This window comes from Myotis nattereri, assembly GCF_964212035.1.
Source record: "Myotis nattereri genome assembly, chromosome: 3".
In the NCBI taxonomy this organism is placed as follows: Eukaryota; Metazoa; Chordata; class Mammalia; order Chiroptera; family Vespertilionidae; genus Myotis; species Myotis nattereri.
In genome coordinates, this window is record NC_138077.1 from 20,876,420 (window position 1) to 20,900,192 (window position 23,773).

Below are 23,773 nucleotides of genomic sequence, written 5' to 3' on the forward strand. Positions count from 1 at the left end.
GCAAGGAGCAAAACTGAGAAAACAAGAACCTCACCCCCAGGGTAACCTGTCATCCCTTAGCATATCTGTGGTCATGCGGTTTGGACACCAGCTCTTTCACATCTCAGGTCAGGAGGTGTAGACCCCCTGACCTTTCCTCCCCAGAGATAACATCTAGGCCTCAGTTGTATTTCAGCTCCAGGCCCAGAAAAGCAGCAAAACCAGACCAGTGGCACCATGGCTGCCTCAGGACCAGCTGGATTGACTAATGACACCGACCAATCCGTGGAGACCATGACCCTGAAAGAGCACACCTGGAGAGCTGATGAATAGTCTATTAAGACCCTCCCCTAAGAGGTCCCCGAAGATTTCCACCTGCAAAAGAGAAGTAAATACACTCAGGACAAAGGACCCAATGTGTGCTCTCCCTGCAAGGAGCACACCCATGCCATCCCTTCCTTCTCTCCTACCCCCATAGGCACGTATCCCCTAACCTCGAAGGGACCCCATGAGACTTTCAACCAGGGGAGCAATGGGCAGCGGTAGTTCGTCTCAGGCTTACCCCCTGAACCTGTCTCCAAAGCCCCGTTTTATCTGTGTAGCCCTTCCCTTTGGATACCCCCATCTCCCATGCCCTTTTCCTTAAATAAATTCCATTTTCTTCCATCACTGTCTGAGATGGCTATTTAGCCCGCCCAGGCACCACCCACTGTAACCTTTCATTAACATTTTAAGTTTTAATCTTGGCTTTTTTCTTTTCTTCAGTCTTTTTGTTAATTTGCATTCATTGAAATAGCTGCTTTGGAAACAGCATTAGAAGAGTTCCAAACCACTGATGCGGGTTCAGGACACACTACCCCGAAATATGGCATCTTAACATAGTTGACATTTTAAGCTGAAGGAGTCTGAGAAAATGGCCAGAGCAGAAAAGTCACCCAGAAACAGGTCATAAAACCCTCATGTAAGAGGTGCCTGGGAGGAAAGGAGCACCTTATCTCCAATGGCAAAGGACACCAAGGGGAATCCTAACGAACAGGTCTTGCTAAGTTTTCCCCAGGTTACTGCAATCACCTCCTACTCCTTAGCCTACCATCTGCCTCCATGGCCTTGCGCTCTCCATCAAACCTAGCACAAAATACTCAGCTCTGTTTCTTTGGGTCATTTCCTTACGAACCTCTCATGCCACAAATAAATGTGTATGTTTTTCTGTTGTTAATCTGTCTTTGTCAGTTTAATTTTCAGACCCAGCCAGGAACCCTAAAAAGGTTGAGGAAAACGTCTCCTCCCCACACCACAAAGAAGAGCAGGGATCCCATTTCCATTCCAGCTATCCCTGCAGCAGCTGCTGCTCCTCAATGTATGCCGTTCCTTTGAATGGTGCCTTACACAAAAGTGATTCTGTTGGTGCCCTGAACTTCTGAAATGCTGCTCTTTCTTGGCTTCTTGAACCATGTTGACTTTTTATGAAAAGCCACTGTCTCCAAATCAATGCCACACACAACCACTGGATTAGGTCAGACTCTGTCAACAAAATGCCTGCCGGCAGCACATGGAGTAACGTTACCCCAGGAGAAACTCACACATCAAAGATGCAAACTCACCTTGATGAGGAACCAGATGATGCTGGAGAAATCCAGAAGAGGCTAAAACTCTGGGCCAAGTATTATCTGCCTGCGGCAGATGCAGTTAATTCTCCGAAAGCAGATTTTGCAAGTGTACCAGGTTGGTTTGAAGTACTGGCCACTGCACTAACCATGTCACGTCTTAAAAAAAAATTTTTTTTTTGTTAATCTTTGCTAGAGGATATTTTCCCATTGATTTTTAGGGAGAGTGGATGAGAGAGGGAAAGACAGAAACACTGATGTGAGAAAAACACATTGACTGGAATCGAACCCGGACCTTTTGGTCCTCAGGCCGACACTCTATCCACTGAGCAAAACCCGGCTAGGGCCACCTCACATCTTTACCACACTCGGAGTTACCACAGAGATCAGGAATATGCGAGAGATAGCCTAACTGTTGATCAATGACCCTAATATTTTGAGTCAAGTTTTTTAAAGATGACATTTAGGGCAGCAGATTTCCCAAACTTTCCCACTGGTGGGAAAGGTTTAGAAGGTTTCACAACCAAGAGACATAAGAGGTCCTGGATAGCTAAGAGTTTGTGGGGCAGCAACCATCCCTCCTCTCTCCCCTTCACATAGGGGAGGAGGATGATTTGACATTAGCACTTCACTCCCCTTTCTACAAGACTGAGGGCACCATATATCCTGTTGTCAATAAGTTGGGAAATAGTGACGATCTCTTTTGACATTTGCTATGCTACTAGACCTGCCAGCACCTCACTCTCCTGAGACAAGGAGAAAGAAGCATGACAAAAACAGGGAAGCAAGAGAGGAAGTACCCGGTGGAGAGCCTATATTCCCACTTAGTACTATAAAAATACATGAACTTCCTATAAGTTGAACTAACTCCATGGAAAGTGGCAGGACTGAAGCCGATTGCTAATATACCTCTCCTCCCAACATATACACCCCTGAGTGGAGTGATTACAGTCCAGTCGCCTTCCACAAGCAAACTCATGTGTCCTTGCCACCCCAGACGTAGGGATCCAGAAGTAAAAGGCTCTATACTAGATTCTCCTGGGAGTTAAGTAGGTGGGGAGAGAAAAGCAGTAAGACTCTCTCCCAAGAGAGGGGACTATGAAAGGGAACCCCTAGAGAGCCCTCATGGAACTACCATATGTGCCAGAGAAGAGCCAGCATTTGGACACCTGTTTCATGGCTAGAACCAACAGAAACATCAAAACAAATAGAAGGCAAAGCGTAAGGAGACCCTGGCTGTCTGTTTTCCCCTGGTTGCTAGAATATGCTTTCAGCTGCCCAATCCTAACAGTGCCAGATCATGTGTATGGGCATAGTTTTTACTCTCCTCCTAAGTTTTATTCATCATTAATTATGATAAAGCTGGCATTGCTGTCAACATCTCGTGTGTAAGAAGTCTGATTGGGAAATGAAAAACAAATAAAACCTAAAAAAGGAAATGTGGATCTAGAAGAAAATAGATTGATAAGGGTCATAAAAATCCAATCCTCTAGAAAAACAACAAGAACTAAATTCATTTCATAAAAATATATTTTAAAAGGAAAGGGGCCTACATACCCAAATGCCAAAGGAAAGAAGGCCGGGGGGGGGGGGGGGGGGGAGGTGGTCATAGATTCTGTTTTGAAGTCAGGAGAGAGACCAAGAAATAGTAAATCCTCTATGTGAGGAAGGCAAAGAACCTGGGCTTTGGTCAGAAATTCAGCCTCAAAGAAAGTTTTCCACTTTTTCAAATGGCCCTGTCATCTCCAGTGACAAAGATCTAGCCTCTCCGCAAGTATCTAGTTCACCGTGCCCTTTTGTCATCAAACAAGCTTATCTACAATAGGCACCAGAGACAAAGAACAGAAAAGCAGAGGTGGTTGGCCCAGATAAACGCTACTGGCCCATGGGATTCTTCCTAACCTTCAAGTAGATATTAATCCTGCCACTGTTTAAGTGGCGAACAAGAATATTCAGCAAATGGTGACTGCACACGACAGGAGTCCCACTGATCTATTTTTCTTCTTGCCCACTTTGTCCATAAAATCAGTTCCTCACTGCATCATCAAGGAAAAGGTTAGACCGTATCATCTAAAGACCTGGACCGCCTCAGCGTCACCTGGCTTAACTGGAAAGACCATTGGGCGCTGGCTGAGCTGGCAAAGGTCACCAGCACTAATTACAGTGTTAACTAGGATGAGATCTGACATCACTTGGAAACAGACCGCAAATACAAATGGCTCAAGAGCTTGCCACAAAACTCACCTAAATGTACTGTTAACTTCTCCATAAATAAAAACATCCCCTTAAAACAAAACCAAGAGCTACTGAGGCTTCAGACCCAGGTAATAAAAATTAGTATGTAACCCCAACAGACTGAAATGCTTGTGCTCTCTCTGACTCTAATTCTAGCTGGCCTGTGCTTTTCCCATGGCCTTCAGGAGAATGGTTCCTGCATATAATTATAGATATGCTAATTATTAAGGGAATTCTGCTTGAGGCTGGAGCTTTTGGCAAAGATTTGCAGGAGCCTCAAGATCAGACTCAGATTAGCAGGGATCAAAGAGACCAGGAACAAAAAGATTTAGAGATTTCATGCTCTTTTCTTTGATCCCTGTTGGGGCCTAGGTGTCACACACTTCTTGGTTCGCCTGCCGTTCTCCCTTCCTGTCACATAAAAGAAGCCTGAATTCTGGGCTCTTGAAAAGTGGACTTGCAGAGGCTGTAAGGCCCCAGCTTCTCAAGCTGGCACCTTCTCAATTAACAAACCTTTCTTTACTCCAAACTGACATTTTGAATATCGGCCTTTTGAACCATCAGGCATCGGAACCTCGAATCGGTAACATAACATCTTTTTCTAACCCAAATGTGATGAAATCAAATCACACACACAAAGAATATCTTTGGAAAACATGTGACCTCACTTAAAAATTAATGTTGGGAAATCCATGTTGTTATATTTTAACCAGGCAGCAGCAGTAAACCTCTCACTCTGGATTACTGATTCTCAAGGAGTCGACTATTTGGACCAGAAGATGCTTCTGACTTTTGTCAGTATTGCACATCATTAAGATCAAGATCTACAGACATTGTGGATGTTGGGGATTATTGTCGGCTTTGCAAAAGAAGCTTTGCACTGTCAGGATGATTTTAGCAGTAAGTATGTACCAAGTCCTAAATTAACAAACTGGCATTAAAATAAACAAATTTAATATTTCACATAATGAGAAGTTGGGAGGTAAGATCTTTCAAGGGTTGGCTACTTTAGGAGTTCAGCAATGTCATAAGGAATCTCTATTCTATTTTCTGCTGCCATCCTAGGCATATTGTTTTTTATCCTCACAATTATTTCCTTCGTAATTGTCCTCAAGATTTTGTCCTCCTCATCTAAAAACAGGTAGAAATTTGCCATTCTTTTTTTTCTAGGAATGGAATGAACTTCTCTAGTAGCACTGCCCCAAATTAAAAACAGTAAGCAGATGAGAGAAAAGAGTAGCCTCAGACATGGGTTATAAACAGCTCCTTTATTATAAATAATAAAAGTTGATAAAACTGGAAGAAATATTCTCTTAAAAAAAAACACTTAAATATGGCTGCCCAAAATAACTAAAGAACACAATGACCCATACAATTAAATTCTCTCTTCAAATATCAGCACAACATGTATATATCCCCCAACCTGGTACATTTTTATAGAGTGTTTAATTTTTCCTAAAAGCATATTACATTAATCACATTTTGTTTAAATTATTCTGATGTCACCTTTATAACAATCATCTCTTAAATATTCAAATACCATGAAAATACAACTTGGTCATTTTGAGAAATTCCCATTTCAACTCAATGAAATATGTCCGTATAGTTACATATTTTACTCTTTTCAGAGTAGGTCACCTCTAGACCTCCTGGAATATTTCACCCTTTTCTACGAAAGTGTATGCGACTCATAAGTTCTCTGAACTTCAGTATTAAGGAGTTGTCTTTCCATGCTTCATAAGTACTTCTCAATTTGTCATAATAACTTTCTTTTTTCAGGTTGAAATCTGATCCAATTTTTTTTAAATAACTATCTTTCTTCCAATATTCTCCCCAGGACTCTTTGAATTTTTCCAAATAAGATTTTTTTTCATATTCTTCCTTCCATATTCCTTCTCCCTTTTTTAAGGCTGTTAATTCAGCTTTAAGTAAGCGTTTGTGAATTTTCCAATACATTTTAGAATCATGATTTAGTCCTTTAACAAAAACAGTTTTGCCAAGGCCTCTTCTCAAAATGTCTTCATTTAGATTCACATTAAAAAATCTACCCTGGAATGAAAAATAACACAAACCAATTATTTAAGAAAATTGCTAGTAAGCCCATACCATCTATTTATTTTAAATTGAGTCATTCAGCAACTTTAGTCCTCCAGAGAAAAGCCAAAAAGCAAAAGGGTCCCCCAAGGGCTTAAAACAGCTAATTTATAATTCAAGAATTTCATCACTAGAAGAGATACTTGCTCAAACTCAGTTGCCCGTTTTATAACATATCACTCTCAGCCTCGCTGTTCTAACCCAAAGAGGCTTAGAAGCAGTAAAATGTATAAAAAGCAGGTTTTTTGTTTGTTGTTTTATAGAGGAATGGATCATACAAGATAGGCAAACTGACAGAAGGCCACAGTAAAAGAAACTAAAAAAGTAAGCAAATGCAAAATGAACTGAATCATCATGAAAATATTAAATTAGGTTCAGAATTCCAGCGTTTTGGAAGGCGCTAGCATGTAAATGAATTTTTTAAAGACTTTCCACAAAATAATTAACATAGAAATAGGCCTGACCTGGAATCTTCATCCTTCAGAAAATTTCATTCATGGAATCCCTCACTTCCTAGTGAAACTGGATACATGGGATTTCCTCTCCCCACACCCCACTCAGTTACAAAGTAAAGGAGATCCTGATTAGCTATTTCTATACTCCTTGTGGGACTTTAACAAATTACTGTATTAATAATTTCATAGCTTCATTAGACAAGTAATTTACAGTTAAATTCTAAAAATGTGAAAACTCCAGGTTTAAAGTAGGAGATGTTTTCTAGGAATATCTAAAGAAAAAGTAACCTTTTGCTCCTTTAAATACAGTAACTTTTGCCCTAGCGAGTTTGGCATAGTGCATAGAGCATTGGCCCTTGGACTGAAGAGATGCAGGTTCAACTGCGGTCAAGGGCATGTATCTTGATAGCAGGCTGGATCAGGTTGGGGTGCATACAGGAGGCAACCAATTGATGTGTCTCCCTCACATCAATGTTTCTCTCTCTCTCTGTCTCTCCCCCTCCCTTCCACACTCTCTAAAAATCAATAGAAAAATATCCTCAGGTAAGGATTAACAAAAAAAAAATCCCACAAAATAAATACAGTAAGTTTTGGTATAGGAGTTAATAAGTACAGTTTTTTAAAGTTTATCATATTTTTCTCAATCATTTAAATTTTAAGAGCTCATTCCCTTACGCCAAAATCAGAATAATTAAAATTCAACCTCACACATTAGCAAAATTCAACAGATGTGTAAATTACCACAATATACATATAGCACAGTTTGGTCACCTGCTAGGAAGCAATATAAGGTAAAATACACAAGGTGAAGTGTGGGCTCAGAAGCCAGAAAGAGCTGGGTTTGAATACAGGTTGGTTACCCTGCCTCCCATTGTTGCAGGAAGAATGAATGGGCCAGATTTCCCAGACACAAGTGGGAATAAGGTTCTTGGGATACAGCTGAAATAAGCATTTTCAGAAGCCCCCATGGAGGATGGGATGTGGAAGAGGCTTTATTTGCATAAAGTTGTATTTCTCGGGTTGTAAGGTCCCCTGCTCCTTAAGCCAGTCCTGAAAAAGGTGTAGCTGGGATTCCAGCAAAGCCAGAAGCAAGGCCGGTGTCCAGAGCTTCCATTCCATGCTGTAGCCCCGTGTAGGTTAGCATCCAAGTTCATTAAAGCCCATTAATTCATTGTGGCGTGCCTCCTGGCTGTGAACCACATGGGCCCCGAGGAGCACATCCCTGCCACAGAAGAGCCCTGAAAGGGGCGTCAGAGAAGAAAAGAGAGAAGGAAGGAACTTCCTTTGTTTGGAAGTTTAAATATTCAGGTTTGGAGCACTTGTAGTGGCCACGCCTATTCTGGCCAATCACCTGTTCCCAGATGTGATTGACAGGAAAGCACCTTCCCATGTCACTCAGAACTTTACTGGGCATGTGTCTCAACTGTCCCTTCCCCCATGGTTCAGCAGGGGACAGACTTGGGAGTGTTAAATACAGCTTTTTGGCCAAGTTGTACAAATGGCATACCTATGTTATTTAACCTTCCCTTTCCTCCTTTTCTGTTAAATAATAGCCAGGTTATTACAATGTTATCACCATCTGTGAATGGGAATATAAACAGTGACTCTATAGGGTGGTTTTGAAGATAAATAAAATATATTCCTCAATTTAAAAAAGAAGATGATATTTTGAAATGCCTTTGGCATCTCTTATATGATTCTGTATCATCAATTTACTTTTAAATGCAAGATGCTTTGGATAATTCTTATGTTGATAGAAATGAATATGATCTGGACATGCAAAAAAATAATGGATTCCATTAGGCTTTCTATAAATAATTCAAAAACTAAAGAATTAAAGTAGTTACCATTCTAATCACTTATTAAAAATGTTTTTATTTATTTCAGAGAGAGGAAGCAAGAGGGAGAGGGAGAGACAAAATCAATGATGAGGAAGAACCATCCATCAGCCGCCTCCTGCATGCTCCCAATGGGGATCAAGCCTAAAATCCGGCATGTGCCCTGACCTGGAATTGAACTGTGACTTCCTGGTTCATGGGTTGACACCCAACCACTGAGCCACATCCGCGGGGTTCTAATAATTAAGGTTATTGTTTCTTCAAATTATTCTTGTTTATTATACAACTAGAGGCCCGGTACATGGGTGTGGGTCCCTGAGCCTGACCTGCACCCACTCCAATCTGGAAGCCCACAGGAGATGTCCTACTGATGGTTTAGGCCCGGTCCCCGTGGTTCTCTGCTCTCTGCAGACCTGCCTGCTTGTCGCCGCCACAGGTCCCGGTGTCTGCTCTCTGCGGGGTCCTGCTTGCCCCTTGCAACCGCGGTCAGGGCCAAGCAGGGCCCTGCTGTCTGTTCGCTGCAGGGGCCCTGCTGTCTACTCTCTGTGGGGGCCTGCTTGCCCCTCACCGGGGCGAGGGCTAAGAGGACAACTCCGGAGAGGCTGAAGGGACTGGGCGCTGCCATCTTTGTGACAGAGTGACAGTTAATTTGCATATTCTGTCTTTATTAGATAGGATAAGGAACTTTAAAAATAAGAAAAACTACTCAAAAAAGATTTTCCTTAAATCAGCAATGTTTAGAGTCAATAATTTTAAATTTTTCCTTCATCTTAATTTTCTATTTTTTATAATAAACATATATAATAATAAAGTTTATTATTTTATAATAAACTAAAATTTCATAACAAAATTTACATATGAAACATCTGATTCTCTAAACATAATCACTATGAGTAGCAGTTTTAAAAGACAAAAATATTCAGTCCCATTATATAGCCAATGTTCTAATTCAGTGATGGAGAACCTATGACATGCGTGTCAGAGGTGACACGCCAACTCATTTTTTTGGTTGATTTTTCTTTGTTAAATGGCATTTAAATATATAAAATAAATATCAAAAATATAAGTCTTGCCGAAACCGGTTTGGCTCAGTGGATAGAGCGTCGGCTTGCGGACTGAAAGGTCCCAGGTTCGATTCCGGTCAAGGGCATGTACCTGGGTTGCGGGCACATCCCCAGTAGGAGATGTGCAGGAGGCAGCTGATCGATGTTTCTCTCTCATCGATGTTTCTAACTCTCTATCTCTCTCCCTTCCTCTCTGTAAAAAATCAATAAAATATATTAAAAAAATAGCCAAAACCGGTTTGGCTCAGTGGATGGAGCATCGCCCTGCGGACTGAAGGGTCCCGGGTTCGATTCCGGTCAAGGGCATGTACCTGGGTTGTGGGCACATCCCCAGTGGGAGGTGTGCAGGAGGCAGCTGATCGATGTTTCTCTCTCATCGATGTCTCTAACTCTCTATCTCTCTCCCTTCCTCTCTGTAAAAAATCAATAAAATATTTAAAAATAAATAAATATATATATATATATACACACACACATATATATATATATATATATATATATATATATATATGTCTTTGTTTAACTATGGTTGTAAATATCAAAAAATTTCTATATGTGACACGGCACCAGAGTTAAGTTAGGGTTTTTCAAAATGCTGACATGCCGAGCTCAAAAGGTTCGCCGTCACTGTTCTAATTAATGGCATATTAATGTGTAAATAAAAAGAATAAAATATTGCTTATTATTTCTTCACACTACTTACCTTATTCACTAAAAGGTAGCAAAAGAGCACTGAATTCTCCTTTCCGAGAAGCTGGAACCACAGTAGTTGGGAAGGTTTTAGTTCTTTTTGTAACCACACCTTCCCAGATTTTGTCAGTTCTACTCCAGCCAGCTTAACCAGCAAAACACCACAGGGCTCTTCTAAAAAGGTTAGGTAGAGAAGAGAGTAGCTTTAATACTGTGTTGTGAACGCAAATTTCAAAATCATTTACCCACCCCTCCCCAAACCCATTGAATGTATTGTTTATTTATCAATACCCAGGTTCTCTAGATGTAAGTCTATTTATTTCTATACTCAAGTTTTCTTTTAAAAGAAGACAAGTATATAACAGATAGAATAATTTCAAAAACCTACTTCAGTCTCCACAACAGGATGTGGGAATCTGAGGAGGAAAGAACCAGCCCCTGCCCAGCCCTCCATCTCCTTGGTGCCCCTTGTCCCCTTCTTCCCTATGCCCTAGCCACTTGAGTCTTCACATGGCCTATCAAAAGGGCCAAGCTCATTCCCACACACGTTCTCTCATTCTTCAGGCCTCTGATTAAATAGCAACTCCTCAATGACCATGTTATAGGCATAGGTTCCTCCTTTACACGATCCCCAATAATCCACATCCTAGCACCCAGCTCCTTCTCTTTCAGCTCTAAGAACAATTTTCATTGGTTTGTTGTCCATCTTCCACCCAGACTGTAAGCTCCAAGAGGTAGAGTGGTCTTGTTTCGCTCAGCATTGTACAGCTAGTATAGGGCCTAGAACACATCTGAATCTTGATTTGAATAAATCAACAACAGGCCCTTAGTATTTGTGGAATGAATGCTTGAATGCCTGAATAAGATAATGAGTAGTTGATAAAAGGGAGGGAAGGAAGAAAGGAAATCTGGAGCTAAATTAAACAGTTCCTTGTATGTTAAGCCCAAGAGTTTAGAGTTATTAAAAATTAAAATCAAATTTTTTTGCTATTTTATAAATAACTTCTAATAAAGGAACACTAAATAGTTATTTAGTCTTATTATACTTGCACCTTACTTACTTCTCCATGACGATATAATAGGTAAAGTAATAGGGATATGTTCAATTTCTAAAACATCCTCAGTTAGTCGGCGTAATCGTCCACGTAGTTTAACATTCTTTCTTATAAATTCTACTGGAATGTCTGAAGAACTTGTAAATTTTGATGTCTGATGATTTACAAGGAGAAAAATACAACATTTTGTTATTATTCACTTTAAAATTGTGTTAAATTATTAAACACTTAACAAGAAGACAGCCTTTGAAAAATTTTTATTTGGTTCTTAATTTTATATTAATATTTAATATGATTTAATCAAAAGTGTTTATAGGGGCATTCTTTAGAAATATTTGTCATCATTTTACTATTTCAAGCTACTATATAGTGCACATTGAACAGATTCCTAACTTCTAAAAGCTTACATCCTCAAAATGTAACACAATTCATCAAAAAGAAGTGAGTATAATGAATATATATCTGTACCTTGCACCACACAAGTCTGGTTAAATAGTCACTATCCTATTCCACAGATGTGCAATCTACTCACACAGGTACTGCTGGGAAAACCTAAGCCAAACTGAGTCAAATTAAAATAGAACTTTTAATCAACAAGACATTTTTTTTTTTACTTATTTTTTATCTCATAGGAGAAAAATTACAAAAAAAGGTTAACAGTAGAAATTTAATTAAATACCTAAAGCCCTAGAGTTAGTCAATATTTTATACCTATCTCGTCCACATTAACAATACTATAGGGACACAGGGATGAGCTTCATTCATAATCATGACTAAGTAAGAGCTTCACATATGTAGGATAAATTAGTACCCAACTTCCTAAGAGAGTAAAGTTGAACTAAACATTACCAAAAAAGTTACACACAAGAAAAATGTTGTAGCAGACAAATTCTGCATGTGAAACACTCAATGGGACAAAGGACTTGGTAACTCTTCTAACAAATCAATGGCCTGGGGGGAAATATAGGGATGGTGAATTGTTATAAAATAAATGAGACTTAAGAGATATAACAAACAAACACAATTTCTGGACCATCTGAATCCTGATTTGAATAAATCATCTACTTAAAAAAGGCATTACTGAGACAATCAAAGAAATTTTAATATGGACTGGGTCTGAAATACTAAGAGATCATTAATTAAATTATGTGTCATACTATTATATGACAAACAGGCATCGCTGAGCTTCTTGATGCAATATAATTAGAAGTATACACCACCTTCTTGTTCACACTAAATCTAATGAGGAAATACACACCCCCAGACTGTGGGATTTTCTATAAAACAGTTGGCTTGGACTTGGTTAGAGCATTGTCTTCTACTCTGAAAGGTTGCATGTTTGATTCTCTGTCAGAGCACTAATGGGAGGCAACTGATCAATGTTTCTCTCTCACACCGATGTTTCTTCTTCTCTTTCTCTCTCTCTAAAAAGAATTGAAAGTAAGTTCAAGGCACTTAAGATAAAAGTGCTGACATGGAATTAGGGGGGAAAGGCAACAATTGGAAAAGATGTAGTGTAGTAATGCTATGTAGTCAATGATAATATAAAACAATATATAAATAATAAGTGTAGGAAATAAATAAATACAGAAACCATAAATCCATGCCCAATTGCAACATGACATTAAAATTACATCCTATAGCAAGTACAGTTATAAAAAAAACTTGTAAGTCTTGAAATATCAAATGAATTTCCACAAAGTGTTTATTATTAAAACTGTATTGAAAGTGCAAAAAAAATATGCTAACTGAAAGCATAAACTATTTTTTATACTGGGCATGTTGCTTTATTCATTGCACAACTGATCTTAAAGAGTGCTGCAAATTAGAGGAAGCATAAATTTTTCAGTTCAGAGAGACATAATTTAACTCTGATCTAAATCTGAAACTGCTATAGAAACCAGTTTTGAGATATTCCACAATGTCGGAAATGCAAATTTAGTGATTATACCATTCTTACAAACTAAATCCTTTTCAGATTCCCTTTTAACCATGAAGAAAGTGATTATGGAAATACAGGATGTGCAATTACTTGCCATACAAAATACTGTGGATGTGTTACTGTTAAACAAGAGCTTAATTGTTCATTGTCCTAAAATACTATTTAAAGTTTCTACGATGAATAACAAAATGCTACACTGCTTGAGATAAAAACTGAAGTGAGAAAAAAGTAACTGTCTATTGCTTCTCATAATGTCTTGTTCATTGTTTAACTTACCAGCCGAACACTTCTTAGAAGTAATGATATTCCAGCTACGGCCATGATGATGCTGATGTTCTTCAGAAAGAGATTCAATGATTAATTCTCACAACAGTGAAAGTACTAATTAGAAAGGGAAAAAAGGACAGTCCTCCTAACTGTCCAAATAAGGTACATTCTTCAACTGAAGGCCTACTTATTCCAAAAAAACTTTAACTGCCCACCTATTAGTCTTCTTTTTCTCCCAAATAATCTGGCATGCACAGTAACTGTTCACAGAATAATGTATTATTCTCTATCATTGTATTGCTTTATCCATGAGTTCCTTGAAAGCAAGGATCAGTTTAATACTTCTTTGTGTAATGCCAACAGTAAGTCACATAACCCTGAGTCTACAGTGGGGATGTAAGTATTTGGGTAGAAAACTTTATCACCAAAACCAAAACCTTAAAATACCACACCTTGGGAAATACATGTGGGCAAGTAGTTGAGAAAAACTTAGCGGTGTTTTTATAGTGTTTTCTATAAACTGAAATGGGTGTTTAATTAAAAAATAAGAAGAACCCTGCAGCTCCCTACACAGAAGCGAGACTCTCACAGGATTTTCTACAATAAATGCAAGTGGGTATGTAAGAAATGAAGCTGAAAGCATACACAAGGTGCATTCTGAGATGGGTTCCTTGGGATAATATATCCCTGTACTAAAACACTGCTTCCACTCCCAATCCTGCTAATGCCATTTTTCCATTTGAAATCGCCCAGGCATCTCTTCCTGCTTACCTGGCAGTGTGGAGGCCTGATCAGTTCACACCTACATACCCACCACTCACGAATGCACATCACTTCATCTAGCACAGTGGTTCTCAACCTGTGGGTCATGATTTCTTTGGGGGGTCCAACGACCCTTTCACAGGGGTCGCCTAAGACCATCGGAAAACACATCTATAATTACATATTGTTTTTGTGATTCATCACTATGCTTTAATTATGTTCAATTTGTAACAATGAAAATACATCCTGCATATCAGATAATTACATTATGATTCATAACAGTAGCAACATTACAGTTATGAAGTAGCAACGAAAATAACTTTATGGTTGGGGGTCATCACAACATGAGGATCTGTATTAAAGGGTCGCGGGATTAGGAAGGTTGAGAACCACTGATCTAGACCCTACTTTACCGAGGGGAGCTGCACTCCTCGTGTGAAGCCAGACATGGTCCTACCAGGGGTCCTCAAACTACGGCCCGCGGGCCATATGCAAATACAAATATTGTATTTGTTCCCGTTTTGTTTTTTTTACTTCAAAATAAGATATGTGCAGTGTGCAGAGGAATTTGTTCATAGTTTTTTTTTTAAACTATAGTCCGGCCCTCCAATGCGGTCTGAGGGACAGTGAACTGGCCCCCTGTTTAAAAAGTTTGAGGACCCCTGGTCCTAGCCCTCTGTGCTGCCTGGACACAGGGCATTTTTAAGGCATTGATCCTACCCAATGTCTCAGCAGAATTCAACCCCTTCATCATTCCTTCCGAAAACATTCCCCTCACTTGCCTTCTCGGACACCTGGTTCCCCCCTCCCCCTTCACTGTTCCTTTGCCCATCTTGGCTGGCACCTCCTTTTCACTCCCCAGTTTCCAAACTGTTAGGGAGGCCTCGATGGAAACTCGGGCTTCTTCCGTAGTGTCCCTAACTCGCTTCAAGTTGCCATCCACGCTTTAGACGCTCCTGGGGGTGTGCAGAGCGCATCCCCAACGCTTCACGCCCACACCTGCTCCCTTCCACACGGGGCTCCGCACCCTCCGCGGGAGCTGGGCGTCTAATGCCCACGGCCACGTTCCCCCGTCTCTCTTTCCAAGTCCCACGGGCATCTTCCAGTTCCCGAGCCCCAAAAGGCCTCTGGGTTTTCCTAACAGAGCATGTACCCCCACCTCGCCCTCCCAGCAACGCCTGCCGCGTCCAGCAGGGGGCAGCCCCGGGTGCCTCTCCTCGGACCCCACACCGGGTCTGAGCCACAGCCCTCCCCAGCCCGGCGCCCGAGACCTCCCTCCCGGGCTAGGGCGCCAGCGGCCTCTCCGCTGAAAAAGAAGCAAAACAAAACGGTCTCCCCAGCCCCACAGGCCCACGTGCTCGGCCCTCCGCCAGGGACCGGAGGACCCGCGGCGCCCGCCCTCGGTGCCCCATGACTCGGCCCCGGGCTGGCGGTCACCGGCCAGCGAGGCGGCGCCGGCCTCCCTGGCCCGCGGCTCCGCGCCCACCACCTGCCCGGCCGGCGGGGCTGCGGTACCCGGACGAGGCGCAGGTGGTCGTCCGCCCACTGCGACATCCGCGCCACCACATTGGGCACCGCTCCTTCTCCGTCGGCCGGTGGCGAAGCCGGGGCCTCGGGCCGCCCCGCCATGTTGCTCCCGGCCTCCCCGAGCCCGCGCCGCGCCGCGCTGCGCTCCCACGGGCGGGCGGCAGGGGGCGCCGCGCTGCGCTCCCACGGGCGGGCGGCAGAGGGCGCCGCTCCCACCGGCGGGCGGCAGGTGCGGATCCGCGATCCCCTAGCTGTTGGGGGCGCCGCGCTGGCTGATAGCGGGGGTTCCCTTCACCCCCGCCTGAGAGTGTCCGAAGGATCGGCTATCCCCTCCTTCCGTCGCCTGGGGGTGGAGGGGGACTCCCACCCGTCTTGAGACATCCCAACGGTGACCCCTCCGCACTTTGCAGAGATTTTCCCAGGCGTGAGTCCTCCCTACGGGGCAGGGGTGGGGACTAAGGATTCTCCCTTGTGCTCCAGGGAAGCGGATCACTTTGTGATTTCAATGGTCGCAGCCGCAGTGTGGGTTCCGCGCTGCCTGAAGGAAGGACATTGAAGCAGTTCATTCCTCCACTTACAGCGACAACTCTTTGAGCTCGTTAAGAGGACCAAGCCACTGAGCCATGTCCTGTTCATCTGCCCCTCCAGTCTTCAGTTCTTCCACGCTGTGCTTTAGCCTTATAATCATTCCCTTGAAAATAGCTTCAACTCCAATCCCCTCGCCCCCCGCCTTCTTTGCACTTGTCTGGCAAAATCTCAACATTGGACAACACCCAGCCTCACCAAACAGTTGGAGTCTAGTATGGAGAGATCTTCAGCTTTTTTCAAGATAAGCTGCAAATCTAGACTTTTATATGAAATCACCCTGTTTTGAAATGAAATGTTGGCAAAACACTGTGCTGGGCATAAAATATGTTAAGGGAGAGACTACTGACTTTCTGTGTATTATCTCTGCGTTAATGGCTTTGCATTACAAGCAATGTCAAAAACTCCTTAGGCTGATGTAAAGGGATGCAGAATGGAGGTTCTGACTAGCTGAGCTCTTCTGTCCTACTCCCTCCTCCATTCATTAAGCCTCAAGCTCACTGAGCTTCTCTCTGCTCTTCACACATGGCAAGTTCATCATTGCCTTAAAGCCTTTGCACTTCACTGTTCCCTCTGCCTAGAATGCCCTGATCCTTCCTCCCTTTGGTCCTCTACCCCACCACCACCCTCAAGCCTGTCTCCTTATCCTCTCAGTTTAAGTATCATATTCACAAAGAGGCTTTTCTAAACACTCCCTCTCAAGTAGTGCCAGAAGCTGATCCACCCTTGCTGCTTGACACAGTCGCTGCAGGGAAGAAACATCTGCACAACTTACGTTTCAAGGGACCTGGCGTATATGGCATATGTTTGCTCCCCATTTCAACGCTATGTGCTTTAAACAGGACCACCTCTCCAAGAAAGGTTGTTTCCCCAGGTGAGGATTTTTCCCTGGAGTTAGGGAGGGAATAAAACCCCTTAACTAAGTGCCAGTCGGGTAATTAATCACTTTAACTACAATCACGTTTAAGCTACATAATCTTTACTTAGGATAATCTCCTTCAGTTACTCCCTTGTAGCTTAATAGAACAATAGAGTAATCTTGGAATGGAGATAAGAAACGCCCAAACCTTTGGAATAGAATTGATAGGATTAAAATCAACTGGTATAAATACAGATGTAACAAGACAATAAAGATTGAACCTGGCTGGAGAACCTAGCGAGAGAACCTGGCTTTGCTGATCATCTGAACGCTGCCTCTGTGTCATTTCTTCTTCGCTGACTCCGTCCACACCTTTGGAAACCCCTGGACCTGCTGGGGTTGGACCCCAACATCTGGTGCCCGAGTTCACCAAACGAATTCTGCTGCAGCCATGGCCGCCTCCACTGCGGCCAGGAAGCAGAGAATTCCCAAAGTGGCCAAGGTGGAAAAACAAAGCCCCAGCTGAGGTACAGATCACTGTGGAACAGCTTTTAAGAGAAACTAAAGAAAGAGAACTTGAGCTTCTTCCACCTCCACCTCAACAGAAGACCACAGATGAAGAAGAGTTCAATGATTACAAACTAAGGAAAAGGAAGACTTTTGAAGATAACATAAGAAAAAACAGGACTGTGATTAGTAACTGGATAAAATATGCACAATGGGAAGAGAGTCTAAAGGAGATTCAAAGGGCTCGATCCATATACGAACGTGCTTTAGATGTGGACTATCGAAATATTACACTCTGGCAGAAATATGCGGAAATGGAAATGAAGAATCGCCAGGTCAACCATGACCGAAATATCTGGGACCGGGCCATAACAACTCTGCCCCGAGTTAACCAGTTCTGGTACAAATACACATACATGGAGGAGATGCTGGGAAATGTGGCTGGTGCCCGGCAGGTGTTTGAGCGCTGGATGGAATGGCAGCCAGAGGAGCAAGCCTGGCACTCCTACATCAACTTTGAGCTGCGATACAAAGAAGTGGATCGGGCCCACACCATTTATGAGAGATTTGTACTTGTGCACCCTGATGTTAAGAACTGGATCAAGTATGCCCGCTTTGAAGAAAAACATGGTTATTTTACCCATGCACGGAAAGTGTACAAGAGGGCTGTGGAATTCTTTGGAGATGAACATATGGATGAACGCCTTTATGTTGCCTTTGCCAAATTTGAAGAAAATCAGAAAGAATCTGAAAGGGTACGAGTGATTTACAAGTATGCCCTGGATAGAATTTCAAAATGAGAGGCCCAAGAGCTCTTTAAAAATTATACCATCTTTGAGAAGAAGTTTGGTGATAGGCAGGGTATTGAAGAAATCACTGTGAGCAAACGGAAGGTTACATATGAAGAAGAAGTGAAGGCTAATCCACACAATTATGATGCCTGGTTTGATTACCTGCGCTTGGTGGAAAGTGATGCAGAAGCAGAAACTGTACGAGAAGTCTATGAAAGAGCTATTGCCAATGTCCCCACCCATTCAGGAGAAGAGACATTAGAAGCGTTACATCTATCTTTGGATCAACTATGCCCTCTATGAAGAAATGGAGGCAAAGGATCCTGAAAGGAAAAGACAGGTGTATCAAGCCTCTTTGGAACTAATTCTTCATAAAAAGTTCACATTTGCAAAAATGTGCCTACTATATGCACAATTTGAAAAAAGACAGAAAAATTTACCATTTGCCTGAAGAGCTTTGGGGACTTCCATAGGCAAATGTCCAAAGAACAAGTTATTTAAAGGTTACATAGAATTGGAGCTACAGCTTCGAGAATTTGACAGATGCCAGAAGCTTTATGAAAAGTTCCTGGAATTTGGACCTGAAAATTGTACCTCTTGGATTAAATTTGCAGAATTAGAAACAATCCTTGGCGATACTGAGAGAACCCGTGCAATCTACGAGTTAGCCATCAGCCAGCCACGCTTAGACATGCCAGAGGTGCTCTGGAAATCATACATTGATTTTGAAATTGAGCAGGAAGAAACTGAAAGAACGCGCAATCTTTACCGATGATTGCTTCAATGGACACAACATGTCAAGGTATGGATCAGTTTTGCAGTTTGAGTTGTCTTCAGGGAAAGGAGGAAGTTTGCCGAAATGCAGACAGATTTATGAAGAGGCTAACAAAACCATGCAAAACTGTGAGGAAAAGGAAGAGAGACTTATGTTGCTGGAATCTTGGAGAAACTTTGAAGATGATTTTGGAACTACGTCAGATAAAGAAAGAGTAGACAAACGCATGCCAAAGAAAGTCAAAAAGAGAAGAAAGGTCCAGGCGGATGATGGGTCTGATGCAGGCTGGGAAGAATACTATGATTACATCTTTCCGGAAGATGCTGCCAACCAACCGCATCTCAAGCTCCTGGCCATGGCCAAACTTTGGAAGAAGCAGCAACAGGAAAAGGAGGCTGCCGAGCAAGACCCAGAAAAGGACATTGATGAGAGTGAATCCTGATCTTGTTCAAACTGATGTTTTATTATTTTTATAAATTAAGTTTGGAACTCTGTGAGTCCTGTAAGTTTTTATATATTTCACCAGTAATGAAGTGATTGAGATCTTTGGCAGCTATATTTTTAGTTCTTTTAAAAATGCTCTTGGGCTAGTTAGGTGGGTGGGGGTTCTGAGTAAAGGAATTTCTTTTTTTTTTTTTAATATATTTTATTGATTTTTTACAGAGAGGAAGGGAGAGAGATAGAGAGTTAGAAACATCGATGAGAGAGAAACATCGATCAGCTGCCTCCTGCACATCTCCTACTGGGGATGTGCCCGCAACCCAGGTACATGCCCTTGACCGGAATTGAACCTGGTACCTTTCAGTCCACAGGCCGACGCTCTATCCACTGAGCCAAACCGGTTTTGGCGGAATTTCTTTTTTAACTGCTGGATTTCTTTGATGGAATCCAAACATTTTTTATCCACATAATGCATTAGGAAATCTAATTGAGGTAACATTTAGCATCGATTTTAGATGAAATGCAGGCCTTTAAAGAATTCTTTTCTAGAAGTTTTCAAGTTACATTCTATAGTAACTTTTAAGGAGTAGTTTTCTCCTGCCTGTCTTTTTCATAAAGAACCTGGACCTGCTGGGGTTGGACCCCAACAAAGTAGGTCCTCACCATATACAACATAAAATTAAATTTGTAATTTTATAGACTGACCGACAGGCTTTATGTTTATTCCTTTCTTTCTCCACTAGTCTGTAGGTCAGGACTGTATCTCTTAACTATGTCTGTGTCTATGCCCAAATAGCCAGTGTGAAGGATAGTTCCTGATTCATAGGAGAAGCTTATTAAATATTAGCTGAATGAGAGATATCCTCTTCAGTTCTCTATACAGCAAAATCTCTACCTATCCTTCCTGCTCCTCTGTTTTGTCCTCCTCTTCTTCCCTGCCTCTTCCTTCCAGACCAATTCAGTCCTACAGCCTTTAGGGAACTAGTAATTAGAATTCACATGAAGAATTAAAGAGTACTAGTCAAAAAAATAAAATGCCGCATAAATGTATTTTTGTTTATAAATCTTTGCTTCTCCTGTATGATTTCAAAGACAACTAGATAAAACAGTATTTATAAAACCGTGCTGATGGGCTTATAATGTATAAAGATATAATTTGTATGACAATAGGAGGATAGAGGGGACAGAATTGTATTGGAGCAAAGATTTTGTATACCATTCTAATTGATTCCTGCGCTTTATGTAAACTATACCTTTATTTTTTATTTTTATTTTTTAAATAGGTGGAGGAAGACTTTTGGATAGTATAATGATACTTGTAGAAACAAGGAACCCTGGGACCTGAAGCTGGTTATCTGGCACTGATCAGGAATTACAACATAGCTAGGTCTCATGTCTAGAATATAGTTTGGGCTACATTCAGGATCTAATACAACTCTATTGAGTTTAGGCACCAACATTGCCCCTTCCTCAGAAACAGAAGTTCATTGATCCTTACAAATATTATTAACCTATTGTTGCAAATATTAACCTATCTCCAACAAATAAATGTCTGCCTCACTGTGTATTTTTTATTCTCCTTTCACTACTAACACACATTTTTTATCTCACAGTTTGTATGACTTCCTAAAAAAACTATGATTGGTCTAGGTATTATCGTTCATATCAAGCAACGTTTTTATGCCAAGACAACTAATGAACTGATAACTGTTCTATAAATTGGCTATGTTTCAGTCAGAGATTATCAGCTGGAGTCAGTATGACTAGGTTAAGTGCTCAAAAATGGCCACGTAAGCTTAACCATAAAGCTAGAGTTGCTTTGCTACGCCTGGGACTCTGAGCATGGCATTTGTCCTCCAAAGGGGATGGGGTAAGCATGTAAAAGAAAACCGCCTCTCCAGAGTATGCAACAAAAAATAACTCTTTACCTCCTTTCTTCCATAGCCCTTTCTTTGCTGAGTAAATCATGAACCTTCAAAGGAGAAAGATGTCAAGAAATTTTTATTGCAAAAAAAGATAATAAATTTATTGAATCAAAGAATCAAAGACTATAAGAGACTCACCAACATATTAAGAAAATGTATAGATATATGCCTGTAACAGTTTGTAATCTTTCTATCAAGTTCAGAATTAAATATTCTTACAGGATTGTCCTTTTTGTATCCATTGCTCTGCCATTCCACTCCATCATGTAATAAGCCCAATTTAGAAAGGCGGATAGTGAGACTCTGAAATATTTCCCTCCTGAGGTTATCATTAGAATCTTAGCACTTATTAAACTTAACATGAACAATTTACTTTTCATTTTGATGAAAAGAATAGGCTTTAATATTTATATTTTACAATAGTGACTGATTAACTGTAATGGCTAGGGTACTCTATTTTAGAGACTTATGATAATTCTCTAAGAATTATGCCAATACCTTATTCATTTCTGTAGTGCTATTTAAACATTATTCTTCACACAAAATTCTTATAAAAAGTTATGTCTCTATGACAATAAAAAACAATTGAAAAGTAGCAACCTTTTTCTCAGTGCTTCGAGACTTCATATAAACTATGCAAATTAATGCTGTTGACATTTTAATATATATTTAATTATATACTTGGCAAATTTGTTTTAAAGATGAACTATGATTAATCACAGAATTTTCATTTTGCTACATAGAACTTTTCTCCTACAAAATGTCCACTCTACCCCCAACGTTAAAACAAAACACATTCCTAAAAAGCAATCTTTATAATCCAACAGTTAAATGAAGTTCCTCTTCACTTAAGGGGAGGGCATGAGTCCTATACATTAATTATTCTGCCCTGATACAGGACTTGCCTCTACCAAAATAGAATCCCAGCAAGGAATATTAGCTCTCCATGCCCATTCTACCTTGCTAAAAATTTAGAGAGGTAAAATGAAGAATCTAATAGAAGTTCTCAACAGGTAAGGAAATGGGAAGGCTCTCAACCTCAAACTAAATAATGATTGCATTGATAGTTTGGCACTTGCCAAATCAGGCAGGGTTTAAGCCTAAGTGGAAAAGAACATGGTGTATAATAGGTATTTTAAACATTCAAACAGAGAATGAAATCAAAGACACTGGTTTTAAAAAAAAAAGTCTCGCTCGGCCAGCATGGCTCAGTGGTTGAGCGTCGACTTATGAACCAGGAAGTCACAGTTCGATTCCTGGTCAGGGCACATGCCTGGGTTGCGGGCTCGATCCCGTGTAGGGCGTACAGGAAGCAGCTGATCAATGATTCTCTCTCATCATTGATGTTTCTATCTTTCCCTCCCTCTCCCTTCCTCTCTGAAATCAATAAAAAAATATATATTTTAAAAGTGTCAGTATTTACAATGCACTGTATCACCTTCCCCTCTGTAACTAAAATGGCTATTAAATGTAACCTAGTTATATCGTTTTTTGGTTTTTTTTTTTACTTTCTCTAATACTAAGGTAAAATACACTATGGAAATCTGCATGGAATGTTGGTTCTTTATTTTTAGCAGGTTCGGTGTTACATAGTTTTACTCCTTTCAAGTACATGAGAAAATATGACCCCCCAAAATACAAAAACATATCTGGTCTTGTATTATATTAAATCTTGATCTCTACCATTTAATATAAAATGTATTTTGGGGGGTTTCTGTTAAGGCAAAATAGAAGTTTTTCATCAGAAAAAAAAGGGTTAAATGGCTAAGATATATCTTTTGTGGGATAAAATTCATCTTTATGTCCCTCTTCCACCAGTACTATCTTATCTGCCCTAATCCCTTCAAGGTTCAAGATCAGTAACACAAACAGAAATTTTCTAGTTTTCATTGTAGATTTTTTTCTTTTAAAATTGTTTTCAGGATGCTTTAAACATTAGCTTTACAACTATTATTTCAAATTTATGTTTACAATTCATCGTACAGCCCACATTCGGTAAGGTGAGGACTTTATACCTTTTTGGATCACAGTCCATTTAAGATTTTAACAAGAGCTCCTTCCAGAGAAACCAAAAATTACATCTAGTTTTACAAGAAATTCAGGGGTTTCAAGTCTCCACTGATATCTGTTTAGCTGAAAAGTCCTAGTAATAAAGGAATGAAATAAAATAATAGGTTTAGATTGAAGGTTTAGATTTCAAAGGCTTAATATGTGTTTTTTAAAAAGCAAAGTCTATTTTAGGTGTTGAACAAATTTTTTATGATTGGTCAAGCAAAGTTAAAATATTTACAAAGGAGGGAGTTTTTAGTTTTAGTCTTAGCTGATCTTACAAGAACTTTTCAAACTCTTATTAGATGTATACAGGCTGCAACAATTGT

The 23,773-nt window shown here is 40.7% G+C and overlaps 1 protein-coding gene and 1 pseudogene across 2 annotated transcripts; one reads left to right on the forward strand and one right to left on the reverse strand.

Moving 5' to 3' along the window:
* Nucleotides 1-5,065: 5,065 nt before the first annotated feature.
* On the reverse strand, nucleotides 5,066-15,628 carry LOC308516523 (protein C3orf33). The gene is made up of 5 exons (XM_081087529.1): nucleotides 15,501-15,628; nucleotides 13,233-13,292; nucleotides 11,021-11,168; nucleotides 9,973-10,133; nucleotides 5,066-5,867 (listed from the first exon to the last, which is right to left on the reverse strand). Exons 1-5 carry the CDS (start codon nucleotides 15,612-15,614, stop codon nucleotides 5,478-5,480), a joined length of 873 nt encoding a protein of 290 aa, XP_080943655.1. The 5' UTR covers nucleotides 15,615-15,628; the 3' UTR covers nucleotides 5,066-5,477.
* Nucleotides 15,629-17,404: 1,776 nt separating this feature from the next.
* Nucleotides 17,405-19,594, forward strand: LOC308516525 (crooked neck-like protein 1; annotated as a pseudogene). Its single transcript has one exon. The product of its transcript is annotated as a crooked neck-like protein 1 (transcript).
* The last annotated feature ends 4,179 nt before the right edge of the window (nucleotides 19,595-23,773 follow it).